Genomic DNA, 14,885 nt, shown 5'->3' with positions numbered 1-14,885 from the left:
TCGTAACCCCGTCTGCGCTATTGGTATATGATGGCGGGGCACTACTAGCCCATGTAACGAATTCTATATGAATTAGCCACAATGGTTTCCAGAGGGGACCGCGTGGAGGTTGATCTGATAGAGTAGCATATATTGCTAACAATGGGGCTGTTAGACCTTATTACTAATGATCAATTTCTCTCCGAAATACGAATAGTTATCACTAAGCATAATAATAACGTATTGTAAATGTAAAGGTAAAATTTTAGAAAAATATTAGAACAGGTTTAAAACCTGTTCAATGGCGCCTGAAAATTGAGTATTTTAAAATCTAAAATATGATTTTATTCTTTATAGCTTAACTGAAATAAAAATTTCTTTTTATTTTAATTTAATTCCATCATTCCATTCATTTTACTAATGTGACAGTTTGTAAAGATGTTTGTATGTTTGTCACTAAATGTTAACACTTAAACGACTCTATCCTAGATTAACACATTAAATACTTCAGGTATTACAACATACTGTCAAAACCGCTGAATACTGCTAGGCTTACATAAATATTAATTTATATGTTACTCCTGACGTAACTTAAATACGATGTTTGAGTAATTACGACTTGTTGCTCATTGAAAACTTAAGGCGTTCACGTTTGGTTTTCTCATAGTACATTTTACGTTTTCTAAAAACATTACTGAAGTAATTGAATTGATAACTATCAATAATAAATGTCAATAAATAATTATATACAAATATTTTATATGTTTGAATTTCGTAACTATGTATTATTTGAAGTTATTCTAATAAAGAGAGTAAATTTTGTATGTCAAAGAAAATTTACTAGCTCTCAGCTGTGGTATGGTAAACACCATTAATAAACTTAATTATCCCGTGATGCAGCAATTCAGTTATCTTTGAAACATTGATTTATAACATGTTGTGTTTAGTATACATTGTTAAATATTTATTTTATTTTCGATTTCAGAGTGGGGCGTCACAAGTGAACCGGGCGAGGCGAGCGAACCGGAGGCCGGTCGTATGCGTCCCGAGGACTACCGCCTCGTTTTCCTCAGTTCAGACTCCTCTTGCCGCGAGGATACTGAAGACTCGTCTTCAACGGCGTCATCCGCTGCGCCGCCCGCGCCCGACGACTGTGACTGGGACTATTTCGAACCGGGCGCGGCGGCGGCACTACCTCCACCACCAACCACAAAACATACACCACAGGCCTGTCCAAGACCGTGTTCGTGTGGTGCTGAACCACGAATTGTTGCTGTACCAGTCCCAGTGCCAGTTCCTGTACCCGCCGCGCTTTGGCCTACTTTACTCGCCTTCCCAACACAACCACCACCGACGCCACACTGGAATACGTATCCCGGTTTCCCACCTCTAGATGCCGCCGCCCTCGCACGTCTCACTACGGCTGCCGCCGTCGCTGTCACTGCCGCCGCCACAGCCTCCGCCACCGCCTCTGCTTTACCACAAACGCAAAAACTCGAAATGACCACAATAGAAAGGACCGATAAAGCGATACAGTCCGAAACGTCACTAGCACAGGAGCCCCTTGATAAAGATAAAATTGATAACGTTATTGAACAATCAGTCAACCGCGAATCGCCAGTCGAAATAAAGGTGATAGCCGAGGAGGACTCTTTATGTGCATTATCAGAGCACGCGGACGTTATGCCAGAGCACTTAAATGCAGAAAAAGCCTTCCACTCATCGACTGAATCAAGAGACTCCAGTGATTCCGAGGGAGGTATCGCCCGAAGAAGTTATGACGTGACTAGTGGTGCCCCTGATGAGCCAGCGACGTCAGACGAAGATTCCGATGACTCCGGAGGGGGCGGGGGACGATTCTCACGTGTATTTGTGGTAAATCCTGTCGACTCCTCTTCAGATATGGAAGACAACGGAGATAGCAGCGGGATTGACTGTGACGATTCCTACGATAAAAAATCGGATAGCTTAGAAATAATTGCTCTTGAAGTGGCAGTGCAAAATGAGGTCAATAGTGCGGAGCGAAATAATGATAATATTTCACAGGATAATGATAACTGTAATATAGTGCTTTTAGATTCAATAAATTTTACACAAGAAAATCCGGTAATTCCATATGAAAATAATAGTAGCGAGAACAGTAGTGAAAATGGGGTAAAAATGTCAAATTTTATAAAATTTTGCGATGAAAATATGCTTCGAAGTGAGACTTGTGAGGAATTCAATAGTTTCAATGCAAATTGCAGCACGTATAGTGATAATTTTGATAGTAAGAATTGCCTAGATAACGATAGTATTCGACTTAAAAGTGTGTCAAAGTGCAATAACTACGATTCATTAGATAATATTTCCAATACAGAAAGTAATATGAAAGTAAAAGTCTCTGCGGAGTTGCCTAATGAGAATTTTAATAATAAGAAAATAATTTCTAATGAAATTCCATCCGATTCATCGACGCAATTAGCACCTTCGCCGGAACCCGAGTATGATAATCAATCAAGTTCACTGACCGAAGAAAAAATAGATCTATTTAAAGGTATCGAACGTACACTTAGCGAATTGTTAAAGAAAGAATTAATGGGGGATCAAGAAGAGGAGAAAATGAACGATGCGCGGCCGGTTTGCTCGGAGGAGGCGGGGGGCGCAAGCGCACCTGCCGCCACAACAGTTTGCCGCTCGCGCAGCGCACGGACGGACGGTTCCGCGCGCTTCACTAGCCGCGTTATGATAACGCACGACTGCGTATCCGTCGTGACGTCGGACACGACGCGGCTTATGCGGGATATAACAGTGCATCATACCAACTCACAAAACGAACCAGAATCAAACACACAACAAAACGAAATCGAAGAACGAATATCCGACGACGAAGCGCCACAGCCTTCAAACGGAGTGACTGTCGTTAGTAATGCCGACACTCTCTCGGCGGTTGTGTGTCTCGAGGAGGGGCTTGCAGACGACGATTCGTGGGTCGAGGACGTCAGCCATGACGACGATGAGGCCACTTCACCTTCCGATTCCGATTCGGGAGATGAAGCGATGTTACCCGCTCGAGGGGAGGATTTTGCATATTGTAGACGTTCCATAGACTTCACTTTACACACAATCGTCGAAGAAAGTTGCGAAGAAAGCGAAACGGAACACACAACTAAGAAACAGCGACCTGTATCCGCTACGGAGTTAGAAAAATATTTTTTCTTTGGTTTAGGTGATGGTAGAAATATTCGAGACGATGAAGATCAAGTGTCTGAAACGTCAAGTGTGTGCAGTGAGGGTGGTGAATCTATTGTTGATACTGAGCAACCAAAAAGAAATAATGATAACGATGAATTAGCGTCTTCCCGTTTGGAGAAATATTTCTTATCTGGTTTTATGGGTTTTAACCAAGAAAGACGTGATTCTGACGGTTCTGGAAGTGTGGGTAGTGATAGTGAAGGTAAACAAAGTCCGGAACAACGACGTAAACGGTTAGTACGTGCACGAGGAACCCCGCGATCACATTCTTCTTCATTAGATAATTTATTAACTGGGGAAGAACCGTCCCAGGATGCCCAGGAAGTCTCAGATGGATCAAGTACGGAGACAGAGGTACGGCATGATTCGTCCGAACGACTTGACATACAAGGTGAGTCGAAAAGAAAAAAGCAAAATAAAAAAACACGTGGCTCGCCAGCAGATGAACGACGTCAATCGACAGAATTCGCAGAGGAAGCACGTGATGACACGAGGTCAGTTTCTGAGGGTGAAGACGGTCGGTCTACACCTCGTCCAGAGTTCCCACCGCTTGGATCTGAACTTACAGAATCCAAGAAGCAAGCAAGTAGAGATAGCGGATTTGTAGGCAGCTGTGATGATTTATTAAGGAGTGGCGATTCTAGTTCAGAATTTACTAGATCCCACGAACCTAAAATAGAATTAGAGGAGATTATCGAAGAAATAAGGCCCGATATCGAAGATCGTGTAGAGGGTCCCCCATCGTCCCATCCACCGCCAAGTTCTTTAACACGTAAGGATAGCTTTAATAATTGGTCCTCTGATGAAGAAACAAATCTTATGATGACGAAAATGCGCCAATTTTTCAAACAAATGATTAATTCTGCAAATATAAGAACTTCAACTCCAGCTTCATCTAATTCAGAAAGTTCGCGGCCACCGAAACCGCCACAACTTTTGTACTTTGAAAGTGAATTAACAAGACTGATGAAAACGGTACCCGGTATAAGAGACGAAGAGGTGCGTGAAATTGTAGAATATCTTTCCAGTGAAGATACATGGAGTGATTCATACGATTCATCTGATTACGCAGGATCCGATTTAGAGGGCACCGCAGCCAATAGATCGGCCTTAAGAAAGCAGATATCGGATAGTTGTCGGGAAATAATCGACGAATTCGATCGCGGAAATAGTGAGGCCGGGTCGCTAGAGCGTGATGCGGCTGGAGCATATCAAAGATTAGCAGCAACGTTGGGTCGGGCCGGCGAAGGTTCTCCACCATTGTTCGGAAAAGTTATGCGTCATATTGGCGGTAGGCTAGTTGCTTTAATGCATGATGTATCGGCTGGTGCATCTCCAAGTACCGACGACGATAGCGCATCAGAGCCAGGCGCATTAGCACGAAGTCGCTCCCACGATATCCTGGAGGCTACTGCGAGTAGAGGAAGTGTTGCTAGTGACAGTGAGAGGTTTTCGTGGCGAGGTAGTTTCGAATCTGCATTACTTGCGACGGATTCTCGGGGTACCTTGGGTGGCCCAGGATGCGAAGCACGGCGGTCTCCAGCTGGTGCTGATTTGGCAGCCCAAAAGTCACATTCAAGAAGCTGTGGAGCTATTGGTGGTAGTGAGGACAGATTGTGGCGTGGGAGGCGACGAGCTTCTGCACCAGACGCAGAGGTAAGTGACTATAATATATTTTTTATTAATTAATTTATAAATTTGTTTTACAAAAAAGTTGTTCGTTACTAAATTTGTACAGAATCAACACGGAAGCGAACCCTTTTGTTAAAAACTAATCACAAAAATTTATTCAAAATTTACACTATTCAAACTATATACAAATGTCCCGATTTCAAATGAATAGCCACTACTTTCACGCTTCGTTATAATCGTATTATAATGCATATGCAAATTAATAAAATATTTACTTATTGCATAAATGTGTATGTAATACACTCTATTATGTATAACAGAATGTGAAATATTTAACATTTCGTAACGTTAGTGATAGACATTGATAATAATGATAACAATTTATGTTTCCTCTTATCACCATTAAAAGAATTTAGAGCATAACTATTGCACGCAGCCAATGCTTTTTATACAAATATATACATATTTGGTCATTCTTTTTAATATATGTTTTGTTGATATATTTTATTTTGGTAAAGTTTTCCTATATCGTTGATTATTCACGAAGATTTGTTAATTTTATTTAAAAGAAAACTACCGCTGTATTTACCATAGCAGGTAGAAATAAAAATTATACGAATTGTTAATATTATATTGTAATCAATCTCAAAGAAAATTGATGATCAGAACAAGTTTGTACTTCATTCTCAAATGTATTTTTATTATAAAAAAACACACGTGCATTAATACTTTAAGTAACAACAAATGAGTATCTATAATAAGTTTAATATACATGTATGTTGCTTTCATTTCTGTAAAATCATATTTATAGATATATTCTACTTATTATTACCGTCACTAAAATTGCAATAGTCAAAATTGAAACAATTTAATTTATACAGGATTTTGACTCTGGAATACTTTAAATGTTTATTATTTATTATCCAAATAAAAATTGTTAATCATTCTAAGAAATGTGTTTGTTAACATCTAAATACAAAGTAATATAAATTTATAAAAATAAAAATTATATATCTTCAAACACAAAAACAAAATACTAACGTTACCCAGTATGGGACCAATACACTTTATTAGCAATAAGCTTTTCGATGGCAAAAAAATATCAGTATAATCAGTGTAAGATCATTAAAATAGGTAAAAATATAGCACAATATACTTACACACGAATTTACATATATAATTAATATTTGAAATTTTACTAATAAATTATTTTTGTTTGATAATGAAAGATATTGTGTGCTACCGAACAAATCCCACTAAGCAGTTTGCATTGTTTGTGTATTTTTTTTAATTTACTTGTAACTGCAAACAAGCACCTCCATGTGTCTCTTGCATTTTGAAAATAGCACTGTTTTAACCCTAGAAACAGAAAAACAATATTATGAGTTTTTGTTAAACATAAAAATAGTCTTCAATCGGGACAAAATTAGTATATACTTAAGCGGGAGTAAAATTTATCTACGACAAAAAGAATCATTAAAAAGACAGTTAAAATAAGAATTTTATCCGTTTTTAAATTTGTTAAAAATACTGCATGTATTTTTGGTATTTTAGGGCTAAGCAAAATAATAGTATCTCTAAAACTCTTGTTTCCTTTCCAGTCGGAGGAGGAACAGCGCTCAGGTTCTTTGCCACGTCTGCCTTCCATCACGGGAACTAACACCGCGCCGTCAGGGCCAGTGAAGTCGGCTCGCTATCGAGCACCAGGGTTCCGTACAGCAACTAGAGCCGCATCAGCGCCAGGACTCCACGCGCCAAGGCGACGTAGGCCTCCGCCAACACCACATCAGCCTCCACCGGCGGCGCCTGCTTCCGCACCCAGTTTACAGGGTGAGTTACTTTCTTTTTATCTTAAATTACCGAACGTAAGGATTTTTAATTCATTTATTCATTGTATTTTGGAGGCCTATAGGCTTCTTGTGTAAAAATAAGATATAACTAACTGTTGTCCGCGATTTTGCACGCGTGGTGTCGTGTTTCTCCTCTAAGTTCATATTTTAAAAAATCCTTTCTTAACGGGGATGCTTGCTTTATAAAATAAATGTATGTTCCAAATTTCAGCTTTCTAGACATAGTAGTATTGACTGTGCGTTGATAGTTAATCAAGACAAATGATTTTATAAGTTTAAATTATTCTTTTTAATGTAAATTTTCTCTGTAAGGCCATTTCTCGGTAGGCGACAGACAGAAACAAGTTTTTCATTGATAAATTTCTAATTTTCTAATTACATTTTTATTGGTAATTTAACAACGAAAAACGTTCGTAATTTATGTATAATATAGAAATAGTATTCTTAATCTATGATACGCATATTTATCATTACTTTTAATATTATATATATATATATATATATATATATATATATATATATATATATATATATATATATATATATATATATATATATATATATATATATATACTTACGAGTATAACAGATTTTACCTATCTATATAATAAATAAATTGTACCAGTCAAAAGATCAAACAATTATTTTTTATTAATAAACATTCAGTAATTACTTATCCCATATCTATTCATATTCACTGACAAGATTACAACTTCAATATAGATATCAGGTATTTTTTTTATAATCTAAAGATAATCTTCAAATGTTATATTTATTATTGTTAATATTCACATATTCTATATAATGTATATATTATAATGTATTGATGATAGAAACATTTGCGTTCAATCACAATATAAAATTATGGTTTACAAATGATTTTACTTATCTTTCTGATATTATGTAGCCAATTTGGGAAAAAATTGGAAAAAGAGTCACGAAAGTCAGTTTCGAATAAAAAATACGGTTGCTTCATACATTTTCGAAGTCGGTTAAAAATCAATAACGTAGAAACAGATTTCATGCAACAGCGATAACGACACGTGTTGCTTGAACTAAACATATAAACGTTCGTGCCTTTGCAATAACAAGCAATGTAACATACATTATACTACTTATTTACTATTTTAACCTACTCATTAAACATTTTTTTTAATGAAAGATAGCATTACAAACAAGCTGACGGCCCATTTGATGGAAAGTGGTAACCGTCGTTTATAGATAAACATGTACTCTTCGTGCATGGTCATTCCTAAAGACTAAGGTGTAATGCCTCCATACCCAGTGTTCTTCACTGTTATGTTTGTAGGAAATATACTATTTGTGTTAGTACCAAATAAAAATATTAATAAATTACATATTATTATACTCATATATGTATATGTATATACATATACATATATATATATATATATATATATATATATATATATATATATATATATATATATATATATATATATATTAATAATAATATAAAATTAAAGTACTCAACAGATTTTGATAAAGTTTGTATGGAACCAATCTATTAGTATATCCTTTCAGATAACAAATATTACAGGAGAATTAGAACATCCGTCATTTAAAAGTCGCTTATAAATTAAGATCACAATTCTAATGGATATGTATTCTGTACTAAAGCTTAGATATTATACAAATTTCGATACTCGCTAACAAACCATGACTTTCATTACTCGCAATTACAAATATCAAGCATTGCATCACACTGTACCAATTGCATTTGCGCCAGTCATTGAGAATTTAACAGTTTGCCTACGATATTTAATTTAATGTACACTGGAGAGTAGGTCAGGTAATGTTTGTAGGTTGGACAAGACTCGACGTTGAATACTAAAGAAGTACTTATAGAAAAGCGATTTGTCACGGACGGCTGTTTTGTGTAGTGTACTTCAACCTAAATCATTAGAAATCATGTCATTACTCTTGAACTCAAGTAATTTAATCTAATGTATATAGCTATTATATGAATGATAATTACCATTGTATTAGGAATTGCTCTTAATTAAGTTTTTTTTTAATCAACGACGTTCTAGACACAGAGGTAAGCATGTTGCTTTACCTAAATAAGGTCCCTGATTCAATTACATATTGTACCAATCAATTTAGTAAAAAGGTTTTTTTTTTAAATTGTTATTGGAATTGGTGATAGGTGTATCATTTGTTACTTAGTATTTTCATAATTGTCAAATAATGCTTAATATATTTATAATAATAATTTCGATAATATTAATTACCAAATATAATATAATCAAATTTTATATCTACGTGCAGTGATAGACCAAACTACCTATTGTGGAAAGTTCCATTTTTATGTTCAAATATTAGATTGATCATAATCTTATTGCCAAAGAAATAGACGTAGATATTAAATCATTATAATCATATTACTATACAAAACACTGAAGCGTGATGTTCAATTTTACAAATTTTTTTAATATAATTTGTATATACATGTTAATATGTTCACATATAATAATAAATATTTTAGTTCAAAAGTCACTAAGCGATTGACGATAAGGTACTGCAAACAAGATGTAGCGTGACCGGTATGCAAAATTGATGGACTTTCGTTGTTGGATTCGAATACCTAAATAAAATCATTTTACTGACTTTCGCCGATTTTATTAAGTACAAGCTTTTAGCCGCGACATCGTTCGTGTGACCCAGATAAAAAATAGCCTATATCCTTTTTCGTCCCATATAGTGTATGTAGTAGTATGTGTAAATTAAATTTCATGGTGATTGATTAAGTCATTAAGGCGCTATAGGATAACAAACAAACAAACTCACGTTTATAATATTAGTAAGGATTACACTTAAGTAGGTACAATATGTCTTTTTCAAATCTAATAGGTATATCTATCAGTATTGTTAACAGGACCCCAATTCCGCTAATTACAAACGCTCCAACAGTGTGTAAAACTGTGTCAGTAACATAGTTTTACACATTTGTGCGTACAACTCTCTCAATACTCCATTGACATACCATTGTCACTCAATTGATGTATTTGTAAATAGTAGAATGTACAGGCCCGGGCAAACATTTCAATTTATCTTGTTACTTCAATTTGTCTAATTTACTGAATTGAATTGGTTTTAAATTAAATCGCTCTGTAAGACATTGATTTCAAATCAGAAATGTTTTAATTTTATACAATACATATATGTATACGAGTATGTTAAAAAATTTAAGCATTGTGATAATTAAATAATGCTTATAAATAATATTTAAAAACTGATTTTTGTATTTTTTTATGCAACTTAAAATGGCACATAAGTTTACTTCCCACCTGATGGAAAGAGGTAACCATTGCCTACAGACATGAACAGTACCATGGACATAATAGAGGATACCGTATAACTTATGATACCCTTCATGCATTTCTTTTCTTGAGAACTAAGGTGTTACCTACTTTTCTATAAAACCACAAAATTGTATTCTAAATTTATATATAAAAAAAAGAAGTATTCGTTTGTAATAACACAAAAAATACTTAATCGATTTTAAAAATTCTTTCATCTATAGAAAGCTGCGTTATTAGCAAATAACATAGGCTTTATTTTATTGAAAAAAGTTATCTATTTACCCATACAAAGTCGGGATATGTTGCTAGTTAAATGATGATAATGATATTAGAGTGGTCGGTATCATTACTTTTCAAAATATGGTAATTTGATTACGTAACCGACTAAATATCCTACGCTCGATAAGTCGATTAGCAAAAGATTTCCAAAACCTATTGGGGGCAATGAACTACTGCGATATGAAATAGTCTCGGACCAGTTACTTCATAGTCCTCAACCATAAAGAAATGCGGATCTATATTTGAGAATTATGAATGCTTTATTGAAATATTAGTTGTGTATACGACTTCATTTGTGTGCCCGACATTTGTTGCTTGATTTGAATGAACTCGGAATAGCGTTCTGTTGCGATGAAAATGTCCTTTACATTACAAACCAAATGTTAAGTCCAATAATGTTAACGTGCCAAAAAGTTGCGAATCTCATGCAACTCGTTTTAGTGAAAAAATCTTTTATATGTCTATAAATATAAAAGAGAATGTCGAGTGACTGACTGACTGAACCAATCAACGCACTGCCAAAACCGCTGAATATAGAATCTTGAAATTTTGCAGTTCGGTTCTGTATGCGTTATTCTATCTATTTGCGCAGGTGAACAACGAATTAAAAAAAAGAAACTTTAAAAACTCAACCCCTAAGAGAGCAAAACGGGGATTGAAAGTTTGTTCGTCAGTTTAGAAGTAAGACGTGTAAAATTTTAGATTTAGGCTCATTTATGGTTCAAAACAAACCCCCCGACAAATCGAATAGTATGTGCGAGAAGTCATGCGTAAAAACTGGTTTATATATATTTTTATAAGAAATCGATGACTCAAATTACTTTGTTATAAAAAATTTAAATCCTGTACCCATAAGTCTAGTCAATAGACTGTAGCCGCCGTCACGGTGTTCAGAACAACATGGCCAAGTTTAAAAAGTAGATCTAACTGTTCGTTAAAGTATTTTTGTTCGTGACTATCTTCTTCAGTAAACATACCGACCTTAATGTTTTAGAATTGTTTCTGTATCAAACATTTTCTGCTTGTAGGAAATAGGCTAGATAATATACTTTCTACCTTTCCAGTATGACAACGAGCGACAATCTTCTGTACACTAAGATACATAAATGTACGATACTGTTGCTAAATCGATCGATCGAGTTAATTGTGCTGAGTTTGATGACTTGTGTTTTTTTTTTTAATATTACCTTTTTGCAAGCTTTTATTTTATTTTAACTTGCTTTAGTATTGAGTCTTTCCGTATGAAAGTAACCTATTTTTTAACCATTTGCTAGCGTCCGATTGTGCTAAAATTTGACACAGTGATGTATGTTCGATGACAATATACTATGATAGTGCTAATGAGATAGTCTTATGACGAATGATCCTATGATTACGATAGGAAATTGTTAACTGCCTATGATAAGTTTGTAAAACTATAACGCGTGGTGCGCAAAGTATGCTGATAAAACCTAAAGTCTATAAAAAGGCTTGTTTTTAAAAATACTGTTTTTTTGATGGATGAAAATGGTATGATAACCCCGCCTGTGCTAACGGGATACGCTGGTGGAGCACCAGTGAAGGGTGATAGATGAGAATGAAAACAGGCCAGTGTTAGCCCATCATGATGAATTCATCAGGAATTAACCATGATAGTTTCCAGGGAAACTGCGAGGAGGTCGACCTGATTGGGTATATTGCTAGCAATGGGATTCTCAGTCTCCATTACTAACAATCTCTTTTCTCCCTCCATTTAAAAAAAAATAGTGTTAAACAAACTTGGGATTGGTAGCCCTTTGGTCAATTAATACAATAATTATAAAACCGTAGATATTATGAAGATAATGAAAACAATTCATTACGCTGTTGTAAAGGTCGTATATTTATGTAATATTTTAATGCAACAAAGATTATCACTACCATGTTTGAAGGGCATGGGAGGTATTCAGTGGCTATAAGTAGTAAGTCAAATACGAGACACTGTTTTCCAGTAAACCACATCCGATGTCCTCGCGAACATTGAAGGTATTGAAGGCGGTTTAGACTTTTGCTAGAATAGTTTTATGTACATTGTATGTTGTGCATTTCTTTTACAATAATATTGATTGTCAATAAATCATAAAACAAACTTATACAATCAAGGTTGTCTATTTAGTTTCGTAACATCTAACTTATCAGTTTAGTTATTGATACAGATATCTTGACCACTTGTACAGCTATACGTAATATGGAAACACCTTTCATTCGGAAACCAGTTGTGGTGGCTTCCGTCTTATTAATAGTACGTAATAGCAAGTTGTTTGCGACAATCAAAACGTCTGACAAGCAATTACGGACTTGTGATGTAAGCAGTACTTAAAAGGGATCGAGATAGAGGGTCAGAAGCCTTCTGTCTGAGACAATACAATTAGCTGTCGTCACGTATTCAAATGTGTTCTATGTGATGACGGAGTAAGGATAAAATATGTTACCGCTCATATGTAGAAAGATTAGTCTAGAAGAGTAAGGTACAAAACATCATTGTAAGAGAAGGGACACTCCAAGCAGTCTTAACAAGCAAGTAATAGTAGGCTAATATCTTCTTTTTATGGGGAGAAACCAATGCCAAGAACTGGGATAATGATAACTCGTTATGGTATTCAAATTAGGACGTAACGTTGAAATATGGAATCCGTTATGAGCTAATCCGCGTGACCATATTAGATTAAAAATTTCAAAAATTTTCATACAGTTATGTTTTGTTTATTTTGGAATAGTATTCCAATTGCATAAAGTAATATTTTTTAATTCGGGACAGTTTAAAGCGTGATTATATATATATATATATATATATATATATATATATATATATATATATTAAGGTAATCAATGCTATATTTACTGTCATATATGATATATTTATTATTATGATAGTATTTGCAACGCAAATACGCTGAATGACCAAGTGAACTACCCTCCTGATGGAAAAATTATAACAGTTACTTATTACATGTAATTATCATCCGGGATACCCCCATAGTCATTATTTGTCCACTACTGATCATAAGCCTTCCTCATAGACTGCCATAAGGAACGGTCCCCAGCCACTCCACTGTCTCTGTAATGCATTTGAGGTCATCACTCTCTCCTTTTATTCCTAAACCTCACGTTGTTACTACATAAGGTACGGTTTATTTACTAGTGGGCTCACTCTTTGTGTAGATAATACACCAGTTATCTTATCATATATTAATTATAATTAATCTACCTAATTATCTCGATTAATAGTTTAATTATAATATTAATATGACAGGTCGGATCAAAAGACGTCGGTAACAACGCGTACAAATATTAGAATTGTAAAAGTTTTTAAAAATTTTAAATGTTCGCATGTTACTCAATCACGTTTAACCTGATCGACAGATTTTATTGAAATTTGTTACATAGTTGTACTAAATCCTGGATTAATACAAGATACTTTTCAGATCACGCGGTCGAAGACTCGTGATACAGTTAGTAATTATATAAATTTTAAATTACATGCGAATAACACCCGTTCAAATCTTGTATAGAACTCGTGAAACGAGGTGCTGCTATGTAAATGTATGTATATGTGGGTAGTGGGTACTTTATAAAGTCGGTACTACACGACGGCTGTTGCATAACAACGACCTTATTGTCGACACGACACTCCTTGAACAAATGTCTTGAATGCGTTTTATTTCGTCAACGTACAAATGTTTTTCAATATTTATTACATACAAACTGCGGCCGTGACTGCGTTCGTGTACTGTACATAGGAAATATTAGTATCTACTATATGTTGGCATAAATATCTGTATATTGGTATAAATACCAATATACAGAAATTAAATAAAAAAGAATTGCATTCTTTTAAAGGAATGTTCTACCAATAACAATGAATATTTTAAAGTTTTCACATTAAAATGGCTCGTCCAGTTATCAAATGCTAAACATATTTCTTATATTAAAGAAGTTCGATCACACGAATTGATAACATTTCGTCGGTTCTCCATAACATGTCTAAAATTTCACACGTGTCTCAGAAAATGTCCTAATTTTGAATTTATTTCAAATACATACAAGAAAATCAAAAAGCAAATTCAAGGACTTTAAATATCAATTCTTAATATATTTATATCAATTTTTTTTTCTGCATATCATAAAAAAGAGATAGGATAAGTTTTTTTAATGAATGAAAATTGATTAGTATCCGCCCACGCTATCGGTATACACCGACGGGGCACCAGTGGAAGGTGATAGGTGAGAATAAAAGCAGGTCAGTTGGCCCACCATGATGAATTCGACAAGAATTAATCATTATGGTTTTCGGGGGAAACGTGGAGGTCGACCTGAGAGGGTATATTTTTAGCAATGAGGCTATTAGACCTCATTACTAACAATCCCTTTCCCCCAGATAGGATAAGTTTGGAAAAATATCAACAAATACTTTATAAATGTTACTTATATTACCTGCCTTATACTTGTCACTATCAATACCCTCTAATATATTTAACCGTTTCTACGTTGGTTCGTGAATACTCGGATCTTGTCACATTAAACATCTACTAAGGAATTGTTAAAAAAATATTTGGTGATGCCTTTT

At 34.7% G+C, this 14,885-nt stretch overlaps 1 protein-coding gene across 4 annotated transcripts in view; it reads left to right on the top strand.

Annotated features, from left to right (window-relative positions):
• LOC113515677 (uncharacterized) overlaps positions 1-14,885 on the top strand; it is a 102,866-nt gene that overhangs the window by 58,578 nt on the left and 29,403 nt on the right. For all 4 annotated transcript variants that reach the window (XM_026899940.3, XM_052893212.1, XM_052893211.1 and 1 more), the window contains 2 exons: positions 965-4,869; positions 6,447-6,675. In XM_026899940.3, coding sequence (XP_026755741.2) covers positions 965-4,869; positions 6,447-6,675 — 4,134 coding nt within the window. The remainder of the gene's footprint in view (positions 1-964; positions 4,870-6,446; positions 6,676-14,885) is intronic.

This window comes from Galleria mellonella, unplaced genomic scaffold (genome assembly GCF_026898425.1).
Source record: "Galleria mellonella isolate WM207_F2 unplaced genomic scaffold, CSIRO_AGI_GalMel_v1 utg173, whole genome shotgun sequence".
Lineage (NCBI taxonomy): Eukaryota > Metazoa > Arthropoda > Insecta > Lepidoptera > Pyralidae > Galleria > Galleria mellonella.
The sequence above is the reverse complement of the archived record's forward strand: the minus strand, read 5'-3'. Positions and strand labels throughout refer to the sequence as shown.